The sequence below is a fragment of the Barbatula barbatula genome (genome assembly GCF_947034865.1).
Source record: "Barbatula barbatula genome assembly, chromosome: 10".
Taxonomy (NCBI): Eukaryota; Metazoa; Chordata; class Actinopteri; order Cypriniformes; family Nemacheilidae; genus Barbatula; species Barbatula barbatula.
This window is the reverse complement of record NC_136773.1, coordinates 13,458,032-13,479,722: the sequence shown is the minus strand read 5'-3', so window position 1 is coordinate 13,479,722 and position 21,691 is coordinate 13,458,032. Positions and strand designations below refer to the sequence as shown.

Below are 21,691 nucleotides of genomic sequence, written 5' to 3'. Positions count from 1 at the left end.
TCACATCTTATCGGCACGCATATTCATTATATTATTTGACAAATACGGGGGTGGGGGCGACACGGTAATGGAAATAGCCTAACACAAATCAGAATTATGTTTTTGCTAAAACATCTAAAACAAAATATTAAACTTGTTAAATTTAAGCATATTCAGTCTAGCCCCCTTTTTTATAGAATTTGCAGAAATGTTCTCTTGGCATTTTACAATTACAAACGTAAATAAGAATAAGAAACATCTCAAGTGTTCCTTAACTTTTGACTGGTAGTGTTGAGCGTGACTGGTCCGTTTTACTTTACTTGCATACTTTCACGACTCCTCTCAACAAAAGCATCATGAACTGCTTAGACTTCAGCCCTTTACAAGACCATTACAAATCACTAAATGTAACCACCAGGTCAAGTATCAATTGTAAACTCTTAAAATGTTGGGTTGTTTCAACCCATTGTTGGGTCAAATATGGACAAAACCCAACTGTTAGGTTAAAATAACTCTATTTTAATTCTTAAAATAAAAGAATGTTTATATATGACCGAACAATGGGTTGAAACAACCCAACATTTTAAGAGCGTATGGGCAATTTATAACCCAAAGTTTAGGTTTGTCTATTTTGACCCAAAGCTCGGTTGACTGTATGAACTGTTGTCTTTGATCTTTCAGCGTTTTGTAACAACGCTTTAACACACTGAAAAATTATCCTAGCTTCAAACGTTTTCTTTATTTTTTTATTTACTCATTGTTACATTGACTAACATAAATAAACAATTTATTTATGAACAAAAGGCACACAGTTCAAATATAAACAAGAACATATTTACAACTTTCACAAATTAAGTATGGATCGTAAATGGCAGCAATGAGGGTATGGTGAGTCTTTTGGGGGGAAAAAAACGATGTGAAGCTGCAAACACAGCCCCAAGTCCGAGTGGCAAGCCATGAACAGGCTTCTGATTAACACGGATATAAATCCACCATCAGCTACGGAAGCCACATCAGAGACACGTCCACACACGAGGTTCACACACTAAACTGTCCAGCACTGAGGAGAGACGTCACGCACACACATGCGCGCACATACACACAATCCCCCATTTGTATTCGGAGGGGGATGAGAAGACGGGCACTAAATGGTTACACATTAACCCTCACACACAGCAATGAGGGTAACTGGTTGTTGCTCCCATGCTCTCCACGGTCGAATGTATCCCATACGGTCCACGAGTTGCATTCGCAGAGCCAGAGCACAACCGCTCCGTTTTCATTTCCTAACCGTCTGACCGTGCCGGTCTAGCGTGCAGGTATCCACACAAACGTCACTCTTCAAATAGCTACTATATTGCCCACTTCTTCATATTGAATAATAAAGTACGGATAACTCTGATCGTCATTAAAGATGACAAAGATCTGTGGGTCCATCCAATTATCCACGCAGGAGTCGAACAGATCACTAGAGAGGTTTTGCGGATTCAGTGGAGGCGGTCGGCGCATGGAAGGGTTGCCCACCGTGAACTTGCCCGTCAAGACTTTGCCCAGGAACATGTAGTGCACGCCGCGGGGCGAGCGCTTGGAGAAGTTGTGCGAATAGATGGCCTTGCGTGCAAAGTAGCTGCCCTGGCCAAACATAGTGGCGTGCTTGCCACAGACGCGTGGATCGAAGTTGTGCTTGCAGATGCCCTCCACCACATCCTGGGACGTGCCGTGGAACAGGTGCCGTTCGTTCAGCATGCGATCCATCTCCGACATGTGCCGTGACATGTAATCCTTCTTCCTGTCATGGGCAAATAGAAAAAGATGCTTTAATGAAATGGTTTATCAAAACTGATTCTGGGAACATATTAGGATTGTGTATGACATCAGGGTCCAAAATGTACTTAAAATAACACTTCGTCATAATTCACCCAAAAATGCATATTCTTTTATTTACTCACTCCCATTTCATTTCAAACCTGTATGACTTTATTTCTGCAGAACATAAAAGATATGCTGGTAAACAAACAACACTGGCCCCCAATAACTTCCATTATATGGACAAAAAAACACAGAGAAATTTCTCAAAATATCTTATTTTGTGTTCCACAATTAAAAGAGTCCTAAACAAGTTTGTAACAATAGGATGGTAAATAAATGATGACAGAATAATTGAAAAATTGAAAAAAAAATTGTATCAGAGCGTGCCAGCTGTCCACGATCAAGAAATAAGACAAAAAGGCAAACTCCCGAGCGCTCGGCCTGTCATCTGGTCAAGTGGAAACAGAGAAGTAAGAGGGTACCAAAATCGTGAGTGATCAAATGATCACCAGAGACCTGAGTGAACCCAGTCAGCTACAAGGCTCCATTAGCCCGAATCTGTGCCTCTATTGTTTAAGGCAGAGGGGACGTGAGGTCATCTTAGCTGAGAGAAAGCCTCTGATCAGTTGGGTACCCAGCGTGACACCGCCAGACCTCCGGTGACCCCGCTGCCCCAACTAGACCCATTGGTCACGGCCATTGCTTTATCTTAACATGCCGCCTGCAAGCGCAGCTCCATGTATGTCAATGTCTCTGTTATTTCAGCCTCATTCCCACACTGCTTTTTTCCGCAGGTCAATTCTGTTCTTTACACCGATGCAAACAAATAATCGCTTATGCCCCCCGCTCACTGGCCGACTCCCCTGAAACGCTCAAAACAACTAGAGATATTGAAGCATATGAACATTCTACAAATTAAAAGCATTATCAAATTATTTATCACAAACTATACTGAAGGAAATTCCTTCAATACCATTCAGCCCCAGCTACAGTACACCCATTCTGTCACCACCATATTATTTTTCCACACATGCCGCATTTATTCATTTCCAAACATGGCTACGCTTCCATCAGAGACAGCGAACACTCTAGCGATGCATTACTAGATACAAAGAGCTCAGAGACTAGCTAATCTCCTGCATGCTTCATATAGCCGCGAACACGCATGCACGCACAAATAGTGAGTCAGCAGTCACCCTTTCCCCCTGACTCACCCCTTTTCTGTGACGTTTAGCCCATAACAGATAGTAAGAAACCTTGTTTCTACGACAACCAACATTTGTTAAAACGTTTGCTAACCCGCATGCATTTCCTCTGCTCTACATTTCACACCTCACGTATCCACCACAATCACATCTGTTTCTGACCAACAAAGACATTGTAAAAACACAGAGCAGCGGGAAGACAAACAACTTTAAAACCTCGGCTCTTACAAGTGGGTGTGGTCAAACATTACTGTTACAGATGTTTAAAGGGACAGATCGTTCCTGATAACCTTTTAATTGGCAGTTAGTAATCTCAGTGTTTACTAAACACCGCTCTGGCTCCAAATAAATAGTCTAAACAACTTTAACCAACACAAAGGATTTAGACGTTTGGGAATGTTCTACCGCACCTTTTGTACTTCTCCCAGAGGAAAGGGTTTTGGACGCGGAGGATCTTGAGGATGCGGAATTTGGTCTCGGATACGGTCTTGTGGAAGAGGCCGTAGACGGTCCGGTAGCTGCGGTCGTCCCGGGAGACGGGCACCTGCAGAAAGTCCTGACTGATGGTCATGGGTAACCAGGTCTCTGGGTATACTCGGGAGGGAGCGACTGGCGCGGGAGAGAGAGGCTGGTTTCCAGAATTTTCCAGGGAGGAGAGAAATGCTGAGGAAAGGCCACCGAGAGTCCTGGAGGAGAGAGCAAAAACATGATGTCATTAGGAGCATTAATGATGAAATAAAATCATAAAACATCAACAGTAACATTTTACCTACTGTCTAGATTCACAGCATGTTTAGAATTTTTTTTATATGTTTTGAAGACTTCCTATTAATTATTTTGTTTGAATAATTAAAAAATGTTTTCTATCTATTTTTTTAAATGTGTAAGATCTATTATATCTACATAATATATATATATATATTCAGCAATAATATATATATATATATATATATATATATATATATATATATATATATATATAATTGTATATTACATACATATAATTTAAACTATTTCTCTTTTTTTAAACTCTCGTTCAAAATTTTCAGTGTTTTTACTCACCTACTCTTGTCATATATTTGTATTATCTCTTAACTTTCTTCTGCTATGCCTGCTCTTCTTTTGCGCTCTCTCTCTCTCTCTCTCTCTCTCTCTCTCTCTCTCTCTCTCTCTCTCTCTCTAAAGCTAACTATTATTGCTGGAACTGCAGCGATTTATTCATCATATATTTTTCCGAGAAGCACAGAGCAACACCGAGGAAAAGTGAATAAATAGAAGAGAGCAAAAAGATTTTGGAGAGATAGCAAGATGACTAGACAAGCAAACACTTTTGGGAAACCAACTGTTGAGGGTTTGTTTGTTTAAGAGTGCTTGTGTGTATGTGCAAGAGGGAGATTTATGTTGCTCGCTGAACATTAAGTCAGCTGGTGCAGGAGCGGTTCAGCCAAATTGTCAATCGCTTAAATGAGTTCCACCCCTGTGCTCAGGACAATGTGTTCCTGACGCTGCAGGAGACTACCTGACAACAGGAGCCAAATAATGAGGATGAGACAGACTGAAGTCTGGGCAATAAATCAAGATTTTGCTAATGGTATGATCTGAAAAAAAACATTTGGTGTTTTTTACCATGAAATTTTAAGATAAAATGATCAATTATAAAAAATGATTTTGTTTGAAAAACTATTGTACATTATACTAAATTACTGGTGCTTGAAATAACTTGTAAATTATTACCAAATAGACACAAATAAACTAAACATTTTTATTTTATTTAGCAGCATATAAAATATCATAAAGCATATGTCTTTGTGAGTGACTCGATACATGAAAGACAGGACAAATATCCCCAAAATCTGATTTCCAAATGGTAAAATTGAACGATCTTTCACTGTTTGACAGGTCTGGAATGCATTTACCCCCTCCGTTTCCTCAACACTTTTTTTATATCTGCTGCTTCTACGGATATATTCCTGTAAATAAGCAGACGTGATGCATCATGCGTCGTAACATCCCAGCTAACAACACATGATAGATGTAACAGAGCTTCCTGTCCCGTGATAGATTTTCGAGATTCATGAAAGACTGACCTGTGACTTTTAGTTTATATGCTGAAGTTCTAGAGTAAGATGAGCAGGAATATTATGTTTCAGGAAAGTGTTCTGGAGGCACAGGCAGTCCTCGAGGCAATTAAAAAGGAATCTCTTTAAACCCCCTTACTGATGGGAAAACTGCAATGTGTCCAATACGTTCTCTGTGAGCGCTGAATTTGACTTGCTTAGATTCAAAGTCGCCAAGGTGTCGGAGAGCCAGATTTGTATCTTACTGGATATTTAGTGAGAACGCGGGGTGTCTGACAATAGACGCCCTGTACAGCTACAGATCATAATGAACCTGATAGGAACTTTCAGTATGTCAGATGTGGCAATGGGCTGGGTTTTTCAAATACTCACTGGAGGTAAGGTGTGAGCAAGATGGAGGACCTGAACAGTGGGCGTTTTTTGATTTGTCGGCGGAAACCGAACACTGCGTTTTGCTGGAAGCCCTCGCGAATGTTCAGGATGTACTGATTCTGCAGCGTGATGAAACGGACCTCCTTCAGACCGCGACCGCTTGCCTCTTCAATCAGTCGAACCACTGGCTGTGAGATGGAAAGAGACAGGAAATGAGTTAGTCAAAGTACGAGGCAAAAACGGCCCACCTCAATGTGCTTCAATTCCCACTCGATTCATCCGAAGCAGCGGTCAGAATGTCTCCATCAGAAGAGATTTTCAGAGGAAATAAAGGGCTCTGTTTTCAAAGGAGCGCTTACGCAATGTTCTTATTTCAGGAGCTTGTGAGCAGAACAGGACGTCTTCGACTTTTAGTTTAGACCCAACACGAACACAAACAATCTAACTCCCAAAACTGAATACCTACCACCAACACTGTATCTATTCAATGCAACACAGAGCTGCGCAATCTAACAGCTTAAAAAAATCTACAGCATCGAAACCAAAAGTTAACATAATATTGCATTACAATAATGGGAATCTAAAGAGAATTGTCAATAAGTATAATGAGATTTTTTGGGGAGTTTTGAGGTTAAACGTGACATGGATATGTTTATAGTGCAATGTTTGGGTGTTTATTTCACCAGAAAAAAAGAGAAGGATCAGATGTTTTACCTCGGAGTACTCCCTCCATCCAAAGTTATCTCTGCAGTAGTACTTCCAGACGGTCAGACAGCTGGGGGTGGGGCTTGTGTTTGTGGCTGTGGAGCTGGAGGGCGTGGACAGGCGCCTGACAAGGTCAAACTCCAGGTCACAAACTATCATGGAGCTGAAGACCAATGTAAACACTCGACCCCTGCGTTTAAACAAAAGTAAACAAATGTAAACACATACATTTCCATAAACACACATCTAACATGAGACTGAACACTGATCAGATCCAGACAGCAAATAATAAATGCAATGTATTCCTGAGCCATGACATCAACAGATCTAATTTAATTTCCACGAAATACCTTGGGCTAACTGAAAGACCTTCTTATAGTCCTGATTGATCTTAGCGGCTCGACAATGCTCATAAAATCCCGAAAGCCCAATGAGGGGTCAGACTGCCTAGCAGATAGAGGATGGATGAAACCCTGAACCCTAACTTCCCCCTGCGTGCAGACCATGGCCATTTTAGGTCACCCTCCAGGGTTGTACGGCTCACTAAAAATGGCCTCATCGATCACACTTATGCTCTAACACGAAGAGGATTTGAGGTCAGAGGTGAAACGTCTGGGCAGGAGAGGAGCAAATAATTCCCAAAACGCTGGGTATTCCACTTATAGAGAAACACATAAGTAAATCAACATAAACTGTACGGACAATCAGGCAACTATAATAGACACGGCTGAAATCAGAAAGAAAAAATATAGAATTTAATAAATAAAAATAAATTGATTTCATTCAGATATCTAGTTTTCTCATTAAGATGGACCCATGAAGGCCAGAGACTCTCACAATACACCCAGACAACCCATGAGCTCACTAGACCCACACTGTCAAGAACACTCAAAATCTACAGTTTAGACAGCTAATCTTAGAAGCCCAGCAGAAGGACAGAGGGCTCTGACAGGATGGGTGGACTGAGGCCTAAGAGAAACACTTATAAGCGAACGTGGCGGACAGACAAGATGTAGACTAAACACAGAGTTCAGCAAACAGCAGACGGGCCCGGGCACAGAGATGATCTCAACAACCTCCCAGATACATACACACAAAATACAATTAACTGCAAAAGGCTTCAACAAGCCTTCAAAACATGACAATACTAGACTAAACATAAGTATTGTTTGAACAAAACAATCCATGTTGCAATAAATTGGGGAAAAAACCAGCACACCAAACTGCCATGACTTGAGTCCTTTTAATAGACTTTGTTTGAACTTGTCATAGGAAAGTTGGCTAGCATTTTGGGGACTTTCGCATAATCTGGCGACATGGTCATATTTCACTGCTAAATTTTTTAAATAGAAATAGATTTTTGATAAATACAATGAAGAGTATATTACGCTTGCTCGGTGACATTGTTTTCATAACAATTCAGCTTGTCCACATGTGAAGAATATTCTATTTTTTACTTTTTTATATACAGTACATAGTGCACTAGTAAAGTAGAACGTATTGTTTCCCGAATTATATTTATGCTCATTTAATTAAAAAACATTGTGTATGACAGGGATAGCTTTAATGTTTGCGTAATTTTGTTTTATGTGGTGAAATATAGTCTTGACATGTCATTGCAAGATGAATCACCCTTTTAGACAGTGAAATGATGGGAAACTGGCAGAGACGGATGATAAAACAGTCTGCTTACCGTAAAGATAAAATAAGAGCATCTAAGAGAGCAACATGCACATGAGATGCCAAAAAGGGGAAGGGGAGACAGAAGCGAGACAGTAAAGAGCGAATAAACAAATGAGGGTTAATCGTGTTCCCTCTCTCACTCTCGCAATGTCTTTCTGACTTGAAATCATTCCAAGAGACACCAAATCTGATCTAAAAAAATGCATGACAAACAAAACCAGGCCCAGAATTCACATACGCAAGAGAGAAACAGAGAGGAAAGATGCTTATCGTATCTGTCCTAACTGACCTACTGAATTGAGTAAAACACACAAATGCACGAAAACGCAAACATTTACACACCGCAAACACATGCTCCATGAGTCACAGACACACGATGATAGTTTCCCAGCAGTCCTTGCAAAGATTAAGTCCAGTGTGTCAACAGGTTGAGCCCCTCCCAGAAATCCTTGCCAAACCTTGACTGTCTACCTGAAAACCCCTGAAATTGCCCTTTTCCTAGTGAAAGACACACACTGTGTCCTTTCAGCTGGAACGCTATGGGTTTTACACTCATACACACTCAGATTCCCTCCAAATCAGCATGTTCAGGACAGCCTGTATTTTACAGACAGTTCCGGGCACACAAACACACACTGTGCCCCAGCAGATGCAGGCCCGGGCTAAGCCAACAAAACCCAACCGAGACCAGCTCTCTCCGCCCGAGACCAGACTCCATTTTATCCAGGCCATCAGGCCAAGGTACCAGATGCGTAGTAGCCAAACTTATCGAGTCTTGATGTTCTTCAGGACACTAGAGAGGACGCTAACAGATTTGCCTACATGCCAGGTCACAGAAGGGCAAAATGTGGGTAATGTGTATAATGGTGTGTCTGGAAAGTTTCATTATCACAGGGTTGCAAGCACACAAGATCAAGTGACAGCTTTGAACGACTGAAGGAATGGACAAAAAAACAACTTGGCTAAAGATACTGGAAACAATTGTTGTCGAAAATATTGTTCCAAGGTAGTCCCTTCATCGTTCAAAACACTTATTTATTATGGTCTCAAAGTTGTCCCTTTTTCTCAGAAACGTTTTCCTATAAGGAAAACAATCGAAGATCTCATCAAACGTCTGCATTTGATCTTATTGCTGTCTAGAAGAAACGAATGCATTACACAGATCTTTTTTTGTAATTTGTCTTTCTACGCCAAGTGCGAAATTGACTTCATTCAATAAATCTTTTCTTTGAAGAAAAAGAGCCAAGCTGGAAATTTGGGTATATTTAAACAGTGCATTGAAAAAATAAAAGCAATTTGATGTCCTCCCAACATTTCAAGGATGACCTGGAACAAACGTGCGTCACGTACGTACCATTCCCTCTCTGCAACATCCCGCAAACAAAAACGCTCTCACAGGCAAAACAAAAATTGAAGATCCTCAATTATGCGAAACTCAAGACAGGGCTGGGCTCTTGTGTTTCTTTACTGAATTGCTGCCAGTCAGAGGTTTCACAACCCAAATATCCTTCTGCAGGAATAGCTCTGTTGCTAGTTTCGCTTCTGAGTGTTGCTGACTCATGCCAAGTCATCTGCACTCAATACAGCAGCAAGGACGCTATCGAATACCAGAATATCTTCAGGGCACGGTGACCCGAAAGACCGCTGGATGTCACACTCTTATGCTCCACCTGACCTTATTCACGTGAAGCAGCAGGAATATAAAAAAATTGAATACACGCCTTGTGCGCTAATCTATCCCAAACAGTCAATGCTGTATATTTACAATGATTTCAAACTCACCTGAACCTCACTGTAAAGAAATTGCTGCTTTAAATTTTGAAAGGAACAGTTCACCCAAACATTTTTATTCTGTCATTTCCTCCCCCTTAAGTTCTTCCAAATCTGTATACATTTCTTTGTTCTGATGAACGCCGAAAGGTATTTGGAAGAATGCCTATAACCAAACAGTTCTTTGTCACCATTGACTACCATAGAAGGAAAATTTGCTTTATTCATTTATTTGTTCTGAATCTGTTGAACAAAAAAATATTTTGAAGAATGAAGGAAAGCAAACAGTTCTGGGGCACTTTAGACTACAAGTTTAATTGTTCCCAGTATGAAGAACATTTATACAGATTTGGAACAACTATAAGGTGAGTAAATGATGACAGAATTTTTATTTTTGGGTGAACTATCCCTTTAACGGATATGTAATTTCTACATTTCATTTTAAATGTTGTTGAAACATAAAATTAAGTAGAAATTGTAACTTTAATGGTTACAACAATACACATTTCAAATGTAAAATAGTATGTTAAATGACTTGAAAAGGCAATTTGATTGTACTTGAAGATCTAAGGCAGCAAAAAAAGTGCCGACTAGAGTGTTTATTTATTTATAGTGTGTTTTTGCATAAAACAAGCAAAAAACGCACAGGTGTCTGTACTACTGTTTAACTTGACAGACAGTTTTATATCTTAAAAGCGTGTAGAACTTAATAACCAAACACTCGATCATCGGTTGACAAGTTGATAACAGCAAGCCTCATTTACATTTGCGCATTTGGCAGATGTAGAAGTGAGGCGACATACAGACATACACTATCAGTATGTTCCCTAAAAACAGAATCCACAATCTTTGCTCCATTTAGCACAACGTCATCGGAGCTATAGGAACATTTTCATTTCTAGCCGTTAGCGAGAACAATCACTTCTAGAGCGAAGAATTAAAAACACAAAAACAGCCAGAGAAGAAACAAAAAAAAGTAGATAAAAGAAAACTGGTTGGCGAAAATTATGCAGGAAGTTTCTTTGTGTTCCTGCTTTCCGTAATGCTCTTTCTTTGTCCAGAACGCTCTGCTCATAATGCAGTACAATGAGAAAAGAACAGGGCATTCTGGGATTAGGGAGGAATGGGTGGTTACAGAAGTGACTGCGCAGCGAGGTAAAGACAACATGGAATAAGAGAGCTGAGAGGATTACACAATGTTTAAGAACAACTCAAGCTCTTTTCTATTTAGAGTGACAAACCTGCAATGTCATTCATGATGTCATTTCTCAGACACTGTCATTATCCAACAGTGGGAGGCGTCACAGCTTCGATTTCACAACACTGATTAACCACAAACAGATGCACGTTTTGTGTAGCGCTGCGATTGTGTTACCGTTTCTCTTTGAGATGTGCATCAACACACACACTCATGTGAGGTATGTCTGTGATACCTCCAGCTCGGTGTTTCGCGCCGGCACGCACACACATTCGCACGGGTTTCCTGACAGACTAGATTTCACAGCGGCTCACCAACACACACTTTTCATTTTCACACAAGTACTCGCTTCTTTCTCCAGCCTGGCATGCCGAACCGAAGTCGGCCACCTGTGCGCGGTGTAACCATGGTGACTGTTATCCGAGAGGGCGCCTGACGGACCGAGTAATAGCGTGCTGATAACAACAGAAGACCCGCCGGCCTCTTACCCTGCCTTGCAGACAAAGCTCAGTCACCCCATACCAAGAATCCCTGAGATTGCTTGAATCCTCCCGACCTCCGGCTAGAAAAATAACATTCCAGCTATTAAATCAAGTGCAACGACTGATTCTCTGGGCTCATCAAGCCTCGGGATTTTCTAGTCTGCACATGCACGCACGAGTTTCTGGAAGCGAAAACTGACGCAAAGCTGCTTTAGGGATAATGTGCGAGAGAAAGTTGAATACGGGAGAAAAAGAGTAGTGAATAGGTAAACAATAACCAGGAGGACGGTAATTAAAGCCATCAATGTGTGCTGAGGGACAGAGCTTGACAAGCCAGTTTTTATCTCTTTTTATCTCTCGATACCTATGAGGTGGAGTCATGGGAGAATAACCTGCTTTGCTCTACCTGTAAGCCCTGCGCTCCTTTAATATCCCCCTGACCCAATCGTGAGACTGTGTTCACCGTCACGGTGACCATGACCTGTAACCGTGTGATGACTCAGTGGTGTCAGGTGCTGAGATCAGCTAATGTACACACACACACACTCATTTGAATTGTCTCGGTAAGGTGTAAAAAAAAAACAAAGCAGAAGTGCAATGCTTCTGCATTTCGCATTAAATAAACTACACGTAAATGATTAAAGAAAGGTCGATTTAACGTAGCGTCATGGTAGAAGATTCAGCAGTGTTACGATTCGATTACTCTTGACTTAACTCAATATGTTATTATTCCGTTAGCTAGCTAGCTCTAGACATGTTGACAATTGAAAAGACTGATACTTGCGTTTGTTATGAATTGTGTTTTTTAAATACAGTGCTGCATGAGAACAAGCTTACATTCACATACATACAAATAGCGACAACTACTCTAAAGGGACTATCAAAATCGACATGGAGTCAGGACACAAATCTCTCCGTATCTCCATAAGCTCCCTTGCTCGTGAGAATCATGAATCAGTATATTGTGTACACGGGTCCGGGCACTGGTAAGGACCATTGCTTCCTTCTCATTGGGACACCGTTCACATATTTTCCTGTGACTGCTTAAACATCACAGCTGGAATTTATCAACAACCGGCAAATCCACAATCACTCTGACTTTCAAAACTTGTCACGTGAATTCCAGTAAGGGAAAATAGGGAGCAAGGATTTTGTGAAAATGAGACAGCCCTTGAAATAGCTGACTCCCTGGTCAGTGCCCTGACTACTGAACAAGGGAGCTGATTGAGACACAGGCTTTGTATGCAACACATCTCAGACGAGCTTTTGGAGTCTTAAACTGAAGTGACACCACTGCACTCCAATTTGGTTCAGTACAAAGTATGCATCTATGTATCTATGAATGTTTTTAGGTGAATGCAGTTTTCACTGTCCTAAGGAACTGAGCTATATCATTTAAAAATGGGACTACAAAGTCTGAAGCCACAGTGTACAAGGGCAGTCTCTGTTCCTGAACTGAGCCTATATCCAGCCATTCTGCAAAATCATGGGAACTTAAACCAAGCTGGCAGATTTAAAAGACAATACGGTTCTGCTTTTCTAAAAGCTAAATAATTACTATTGTGCTGATTTTACCAGCTCTAAACAGACACACAGTGCACTGAAGAGAATACAATTACCCATAAGGATATCTGATGTATGGTGGCGTAAGCAAGTTGGCTGAATGAAAAAGGGAGAGAATCAGATAGAGGGGGATCAGACATGTAACTTGCGTCCAACATCGCCTACTTCCTTGCTATATAGTAGGCGAAAATAAGATTGGGTCACAAATAGTATGTCTGAAACCTCAGTAGGCAAAAAACAGTAGGCGAGAAATACCAGGATGGTCTACTACTGCTATCGCCAAGATTCGTGAGTGCAGATTGACACTTCTCGATCCCATGATGCCTTTGGAGCTGAGCAATGGTCACATTTTTATACTTCAATACTTTTTAAGGCGGATGTCCGTTTTAATGTAAATGCCAATAAATTAATTTCTCCTGACTAAATTATGTTTTTATTAGCGCCTACAAAAGAAACAACAAAAGTGTCAATCGTTTTCTGTTCATAAACCTCTTTATGTTTGGCTTGGAAGTGTTTAATATAAGAAAGAAAACAAATTGCCAAATGATTTAGAGAATAAACATCAGTTAATCAAAAAATAAGTTTTAATATCTCAAGAAAAACAAATCTTTTTAGGGAAGATTTCACTGTAAAAAAAAAGATGAAAATAAAGATTTTTTTACAGTCTGAAAGACACATGATAAGCCTTTCACCCTGTGGCCCCCGGCACACACGACCAAAGCGCCATCTGTGGTCTCTGACAGACTACTAGACAAAGACACTAGAGATTCCATTGGAAAGAAAAAAGAGGGGAGTCAAATGAGAGAAATTTCGTATTTCTAGGCTCTGCTGTCCATCTTTTCAAATCACTGCATGATCTTAATGACACGCATACAACTCACTTTTACGTGCTCAGCGTGAGCTACCCGCATGCCAGCATCATTCACACCCAGCACGAGCGTCACAGTCTGAGAGGAATTAAACAAATACACACACACACCTGATCACACAGTACCAACCCTGAGATAAGAGAGTCAACTCTGCGGGTGGTAAACTTAGTGCAAAGACATAGTCAGCAGATATACAAACAAATGACACCTGTCCAAGTTGTATCAGTCACACTCAGACACTGATTAAGTTGAATATTAAAAAGGGATATACTTTACAGTTACGTACACTTCCTGAATATAAACACTTAGACGGTGACTATAATGTTTATGAATGACAGTTCGGTTAATGGTACAACCAGATGACTTTTGGACATCCCGTAGCTTATATGGCTTATGAGTAAGCACAATGCAACCCTGCACTCGCTGACTTCACCTTACTGTCAGCCAAAAAAAGCTATTCAACAGATGACTGGTTTCCATCACTCATCTCGATCCAAAACTCTCAAGCCGTGTCTATAGCGCAAGAGAGCAGCGTGATGCAGCTAAAACATACAGCTCCCCTTAAAATGCTTACACGAAAGAGTTTCGTTGCCCTGTAGACACAGCGGAAGATTTAGCAGAAGTGTGAATGCTTCACTGAACTCCAAAACCTGGCAGTACACATTTCTGCAGGGTCATGGTTATATTTCACAGCATTATTAAAGGGTGGGCCGCCTTTCATCTCCTTATCATACGGCTTAAGACAGAGTTTAGTTTTCAGTGGTCAATCTCCTTTTCCTTCAATATGAACAATATCCTCTTACATTATACTTTAGATAAAATATGATACGGTAAAATACTGCAAATCCTTGAAAAATCTATTTCCCCTATTTCTAGTAAAGACCTACATCGTTTTTGAGGAGTGAGCTCTATCATTCTGTAATAACACGATACCTGCACAGATATTCTCCTGCAATAAGGTCATCTGAATGACAATGAGAGCAATAAAGTATCTGACTGACAGTTGATTATGAAGTGCAAAGGGCTTTACGTTCTTCCTCTTCAAGAGATTTAAAGGGAATAAAATCAACCTCAATCAACACGCTTGACTTCCCCTTTTTAAGTTTCCATTCATGGCGGACATGCTCAGTGGTGCTGAGGGCAGTAAACACTCTCGCTTCCCTCCTGCTCACGAGAAGAAAAAGTCTCTGAAAAGTCTCAGGATGTTCTGGAGGCCATGAGCTAACAGGACGTGCGCTACTGTTGCAACATGCGGGATCATGAAGGAACTGTTTGTTCAGACAATCCAGCATCTATGTGGCTTTTACTCTTTGTTTCTCTCAGCGAGAGAAGAACACAAACATACTTTGCCGCTTTTGTTTATGCTGGAAATACATTTGAGCAAAGTAAAAGATACACGCTGACGGAATCAGACGGCATGTACTTTGATATATATTCCTATGGCACTGAATACCTTTTCATGAGTGCAATAGAGACAAAAAGATCATACGAGTCGAAATGACGCAAAAAGAAAGAGAATCAAAGAGACCTCACCCATGAGAATAACTTCATTGCCGGTCTAAGATGTTATCTCCTTTCGCACACACAAGCAAACACCTTAGTTACATGTCACTGTGCCCTTAGTGAACAGCGAGATTGTGTGACAAACACAATCATCTCACCCTCAGCTGCTTCCATAGAGACCAAACCCTCAAGATCAAGGGTCGCAATTCTCACACATGGCTGCACAATGACGCCAGAATCCAAAACCTTTCAGCACCTGTTTATTTGTTGTTAGGAATATCTACAATGATGAATAAAAGTTTGGCTCTCTAAGATTACAGAAACCTAACACTAACAGCCTGTGCTATCGTCACATTGCAATGGCATTCAAGCACACAGCAGGAACATAAAAAGAATTTGAAAACTTAAGCCGTACTAAATCTTGCTTGGAGATCACTATAGATAACACAATAACAACCCAAATTATGCTTATTTTCCCAGAATTAACTTCACTTTCTATTTCGTTAACTATTTCTAACCAAAACCAACTGGTTCAAATGTTTGTTATCTCGATTTCCTTCTAGTTCATGCAGGTGCGCTAGCACAGTGGTTCTCAACCAGAGGTACTGGGGCCCGACAGTTCCCCAAAGCCCAAATCTTAGGAACACGATTGCGAATGCACAGAGGGACGCGATTGCTAATTGACAGAGGGCAGTGTTTGATCCGAAGCTGCGAGCGTGCCACGCAGACTCATTGTAGGTCCTGCGCAGTGCAATTTTAGGGTGCGCGCAAAAGCTTAATATCTACAAAGTAGGCAAACGTCCACTTGGGAAGCAACAGCAATTACCTCTACATCATCTTAAGAAACAGGTAGATCATACAAGTATGTCTTTCAGACTGTAATTTCAGAATAATCGCAAGTCTCTCTCTCTCTCTCACGATGAGTATAAAGTGCGAATGAAGGGAGTAGCATGTAAATAAAGTGCCTTTTTTCATATTTTTTTACTTGGACGGCTGCTTAAAGCTGTTGACACCACACCGCAGTCTGTATTATAAACTGCGAATAAACTCTTGCCTGTGCTAAAATCAATGAAATGTGCACCGATCTCCTGATCTGGCCGAATAATCCGTTTGGAATATTGCCCAAAACACAAAAATGTTATAATGGTTTTAATGCAAAAAGCTAATGGTTCACAATGGTATTTTAATGGAAACCATTGATTTCTGTGATGCTTTCTTTTGTTTTTATCAGCAGGGTTCTTACATTTATAATCAGATCTCTTGAGATCAATCTGTCATACACAGGTATCTTTTACTTCTTTATGTATATCTGACACATTATCTTATCCATCCTCAATGTACAGTATGGGGGGGCGCCAGTTCTTTAAATGGGTTTACAAAGGGGCACAACCATGAAAAGGTTGGGAACTGCCCTAGCAGATAAACCACCGGTTTGACAAAGTATCAAACGCTTACGCTGTTTCATTAAAATAACCAACCAAGACTGATAAATGTTATCTAATGCAATTACATTCATGCCGTTTTAATGTTGATAAGCTGTGGCCATCTGTCATACAGACAAGCACATTTCTGTCCTCAAACACCCTGCAACATTGCAAAAGAAGCATTTTGTGCATATATGATACATGTAATCTACAACTGCAAACCAGCAGCCAGAGCTGGGGGTTCAACAGATATGGGTGTGGTTAAAAAGCTCCCTGTGGGTCCCTGAAATCCCAGTCCGCATGGGGTAAATGGTTGGCTTAAGCCATTAACATAAAACAGGTTTCTATTAGCCAGTTCTTTCAGAGCACACAGGCAGGCCAGCAAAGAAATTCATGTGTCCATTTACATTTGGCATTTAGCAAAAGTTTACATCCAAGGTTACAGTGCATTAAGGCATAATTTATTCATCCACCATCCAAGATGTATATGACTTCCTTAGTTGGGTTAAAAATACGTTCTGAACTGAAGCAAATAATTAAACTGTGTTCGCCCTTAAAATAGTTGTCATATTGGAAAACTACTATGTCAAATCAACAATACTATCTTCAAGGAGGAAGTAGTCGTGAGCTGAGTCATGGTAAACATTAAAATCACTGGGTCTTTAGTTTTTGCTTTGTCACCACCAAGAGTGCTTCCTTCTGTAAAGGAATTTTGCATACAGACTGCGTTTGGACCTAATGTGCAGTATCACAAACAAAGGGGACCCACAAAAAAATCTTGCTGGGTCAACATTTTTTTTATTTTCTATGACACAAAAAGTGGTGATAGAGAGTAAGATCGGTAATGTCCAAGCAAGTCGATGTACGTATTAAATAGGGGGGAAGCATGTGTAGGCCTTTTATAAACCGAGATTTGCATGAGGTTATCTTGTGTGTGTGTGCGTGCGTGCATGAAGGCGAGTCCCCGTCCGAGCGCGCGTGTGGGCGAGCTAGCGTTTGTATAATTGTGTGTGTGTCTCTGAAGCTCGTTTATTTGCGTGTGAGCCCTTCTCTGTCAGTGCAAGAAGTGCGTGTGACCGCCTATACGCAAGCCACAGTGAGTGGGAGCGTGCGTGCGTATGTGTATGCGTTTGACAAAACTAAGTAGGGGCGGGTCGTGCGAGTTCACGGCATACAGCTGTCAGTACGCTTCCACATGTCAGCCTGGCCAACGGAAGGCTTATAAGCAATCTCTTGAGTCACATCTATCTCTTCCACGACACGCACAAAACTTCCGGTCACGCACTGCGCTTCACTAGCTGGCTCCTTCAATACGCCCTGGCACCATTTCTCATGTTATCTCACCGACCAAAACACAAAGCACAATTCTAAGCTCTACTTCTTTTGCTTCATTAAATATTCAAGTTGCCCAGGAGGTTTAAATGAAAATGGGTATCAGACCCGGAGGTAAAATCAGAAACACTTACAGAAACTTAAGACGGACTTGTTCGTTGTCCGGATTGCAATAAAGCCTTTCCAGTTGTTCTTGGGAATCATCCGATATGCTCTGCCAGATCTGCGTGTCCGTTCTGCGGATCTGCCAGTGGTACGGTAAAACGGTGTGATGCTGCGCGCAGTCGCTGCCATAGACGCAGACACCCTGGAGGAAATCCACACAAATCGATACGTCATCCCCTTGATGCGTGTGATACTGGAGCTGGGTCAGAAGTTCAAACACTAGATCCAAAGAGGCCTCCTCGCTTTTATCCTGAAAGATCTCGCCTTTCAGCGAGCCCTCTTTGATGGAGAGGCAATTTGCACCCTGCAAGGTCTCAGCGGTGTAGATGTCATTTAACTTCGACCCCGGAACGTCGGAGGAGGGCGCCGCCACGTCGCGCTCCTGGGGCTGGAAGCGTCGCTCATTAGCGTCTATTGTAACGCGCTGAATGGCCGTCACCTTCTGTGCCCCGGAGAGCTCGCTCACTGTCACATCAGCGTCCGAGTCCTCGACCATGAGCGCGGACACGGCGCCTTCCTCATCCTCCTCCTTCAGGCACACCTGACTAATCCTCGCCTGCTTCTCCATGGCCGCGGTGCATATATTCCGTTGAGGTCGAGACGGGTTGCGCGGAACAAACACGCCGTCCCCTGACACGAGAGCGTCCGAGTTTAATAGCGTACTTAAAATAGGGTCCTCTAAAGCGCGTAAGCACTTTGCGTCAAGTTTTCTCTGCGCGTGTTTCTTTTTGAAGTAGGGCTTCACTAAAGGGATCTTGTCGGCGAGTCCCATCTGGTGCTCGGTAAACTCTCCAGTTTCCACGACGGGTAGAGCTATAGCGGACTCGGTGGTCTCCACCACCTCCTGCATGGTTAAAAACTTTCCTCCACCGACACCTATTTCAAAAACAGAGAGAAATGTTCTGTTAAAAAGGACCCTGTAAATAAACTGATGCGTAATATTAAATAGTCATCAAAAAGCTTCATGGTTTGTCTTAACAGCTTACGCATCGCAAGACATTATTAGATGACCAATCAATACATTTAGCAGGGCGTAAACTGAAGCCTTTCCTTTCTCTAGAAAGGAGAGGGAGGGAGGAGGTGGCATTACAGAAACACAAAGTTTCTTTCAAGACCCCCCCCCTCCCCATTTACCAACCAAAAGCAGCGGAATAATGATTAAATCCATCCGTTATTATAAACGAACGTATCGTTTTGAGTTATCCCTCACGAACAGCATCGTTTAATAATGCTAGTTGCAATTACATCAGTCTAACACAAGCCAAACGATCCCCAGGGAATATTTTGATGGCTGATTTAGATACAAGGAGTCGGGAGCGTACGTGCCAGTTGCCAATAGCTGTTCGTTCTAGTTCGCACGTACTGCCTGTGTTGAAGCGATCCCAGCGACAGCGCGTCTGCCCACTGCGGCGCATGAGCCCCGTTCTTATTAAAATGCACAAGCTCGCATGTATTTCTCAACAAATCGACCATCAAATACACATACACGTAGATATTTCCCGTGCGCAACGCAGAAACGCCGCTTGTTTTTTTCCCCTGTTCTGGATTCAGTTAAACGCTTCACATATTCGGATCTATTCCAAATGTACCTGTAAAACGTCCCGGCTCCTGTGATGCTACAGTCAAAGCCCGTAGCCTGTCCCGGGGGTTCCGCGCTCCTCTCACAAACAGGACATGGCAGTGCGTGAACAAAGCGCTCTTGCAACGAGCGAAGCGTCCCCGTCCGTCTCTTCAGTGAGTCTGAGCGGCTCGCAGCTGTTGTCGAACACGAGCGCGATAAGACTCGCTCGTCCAATCGTCGCGCGGGAGGGGCGGAGCCTCGGAAAAAAACCAGGAAGTTGTCCGATGCGTGCATGTGTTTTGACTCACCCCACTCGTTTGCTTCTTCCACAATTCGTCAGGTGTTGTAATTATAGGACACTGGCTGGTTCATGTTTTTCCACATGTATCAATCATTTCAATGTTTCAGTAGGGGAAATGAGAACAGTTAAAGAGGTGCATTTAAAAGTGAGTTTCTGTAGGACAGCTTTTAGTGGAATTTGGTCACTGGAGCATTAGTTAAGCCTGTTACCTTGGTCATCCGGTATCGTTTTCCCTGAACAAAAAAGGCGTGTTAACTATCGATGCGTTTAAAGCGCACCATACATTATTGTACCGTGACCATGTGACGCGTGTGACTGAAATGAGGTGAAAGGTTATCCACTGCTCGACCGATCAAACCTGTATTCATACCAACTGCAAATGAGAAAAAATACCCCACGCAAATGAGGACTGTAAACACACCTGACCGTGGAACGAGTATCGACTAGTCCGACACAGTCATACAACGTCTTCATTTCATTTGAACAGATATCCCCTACACTGTAAAATGGCTTTTGAAGGGAGCAAAAAGACACGAAAGCATAATTGGGTGGCTACGCCTCTGTAGCCAAGTTCACATTGTACCTCGCCCAAAAACACGTTGTGTATCTTGTGTATAGACATGTCGGTACGAGCCCTCCCTCACAGCGGAATCTACAGTGAAATGGAGTGACGTGTGCGTGTTCCCATGGCTCTGCCCTTGAGACAAACAGCTCTGCTCTTAGGCGTTTTGATAATGAGCCTTCCCCTATTTTAATACTATTCACATATCGTACAGTGTACCATTGCCAGGTCAAGTTAATTTGATTTTCTACACAGCGCCAAATCACAAGAAAATTAATTTAAAGGAACACTCCAGTTTTTTGGAAATGGGCTCATTCTATAACTCCCACTGAGTAAACAAGTTGAGTTTTACCGTTTTGTGCTTTTAGCATAGCCTAGCATATAGATCGTTGAATCCGATTAGACAGTGGTTCAAAAATGACCAAAGAGTTTCGACATTGTTTCTATTTACGTAACTCTTTTGTACTTATATCGTGCGATTTTCTAGGCCGATTAGGAACCACACACCCATTCCGACGTAATAATCAATGAAGATTGACTTCTGCTACAATGTTACGGCAGCAAACTTACTTTATTATTATAGAGCAAGTCTACCTTGTTTTTTATTCAACAAATTAAATATCATTATGTTATCTATCTTCTTTACATGGCGGCAAGTCATTGCTGTCTCTAAATCGTCGCGCGTTTACAATTCTCCTCTGCTCTCCATATGGAGTTTCCGCCCAGATGCGCGCACATACAAAGGTAAGTATCCTCCCACCAGCGTCCACCACCTGAAAAGCAGAAAAAAATGTGGCGAAAATGGCAACATCCTGCTCCGAGAAGTACAGAAGGACGCACGTCCTGCCCTGAAAAGCAGCAACAGTTCAGTGACCGCCGGATGACCAGCTTGGCTTCGCAGGTTATAATGAACCATACAAAACATCAGATATCACTGTAGTTTAAATTGAGCAGTGCATTTTCATAACTGGGCTGTACACACTACGCACTCCCATGGACATTTATGTTGATTATATTTTGCCCCTCTATCTTTATTAAGCGTCAAACGCGCTTCATTTGAACACTTTCCGCTTCTCGAGCGCAGCTTCTCGTATATAAAGACCTGCAGACACCGAGAGCAGTAAATAAAT

The 21,691-nt window shown here is 41.8% G+C and overlaps 1 protein-coding gene across 1 annotated transcript; it reads right to left on the bottom strand.

The window, feature by feature from the left end:
• Positions 1–698: 698 nt before the first annotated feature.
• Positions 699–20,234, bottom strand: tiparp (TCDD-inducible poly(ADP-ribose) polymerase). Its single transcript, XM_079466549.1, has 6 exons — positions 19,727–20,234; positions 18,107–19,013; positions 6,158–6,338; positions 5,444–5,631; positions 3,404–3,679; positions 699–1,768 (listed from the first exon to the last, which is right to left on the bottom strand). The coding sequence occupies exons 2-6, from the start codon at positions 18,985–18,987 to the stop codon at positions 1,321–1,323; spliced, it is 1,974 nt and encodes a 657-aa protein (XP_079322675.1). The 5' UTR covers positions 18,988–19,013; positions 19,727–20,234; the 3' UTR covers positions 699–1,320.
• Between the last annotated feature and the right edge of the window lie 1,457 nt (positions 20,235–21,691).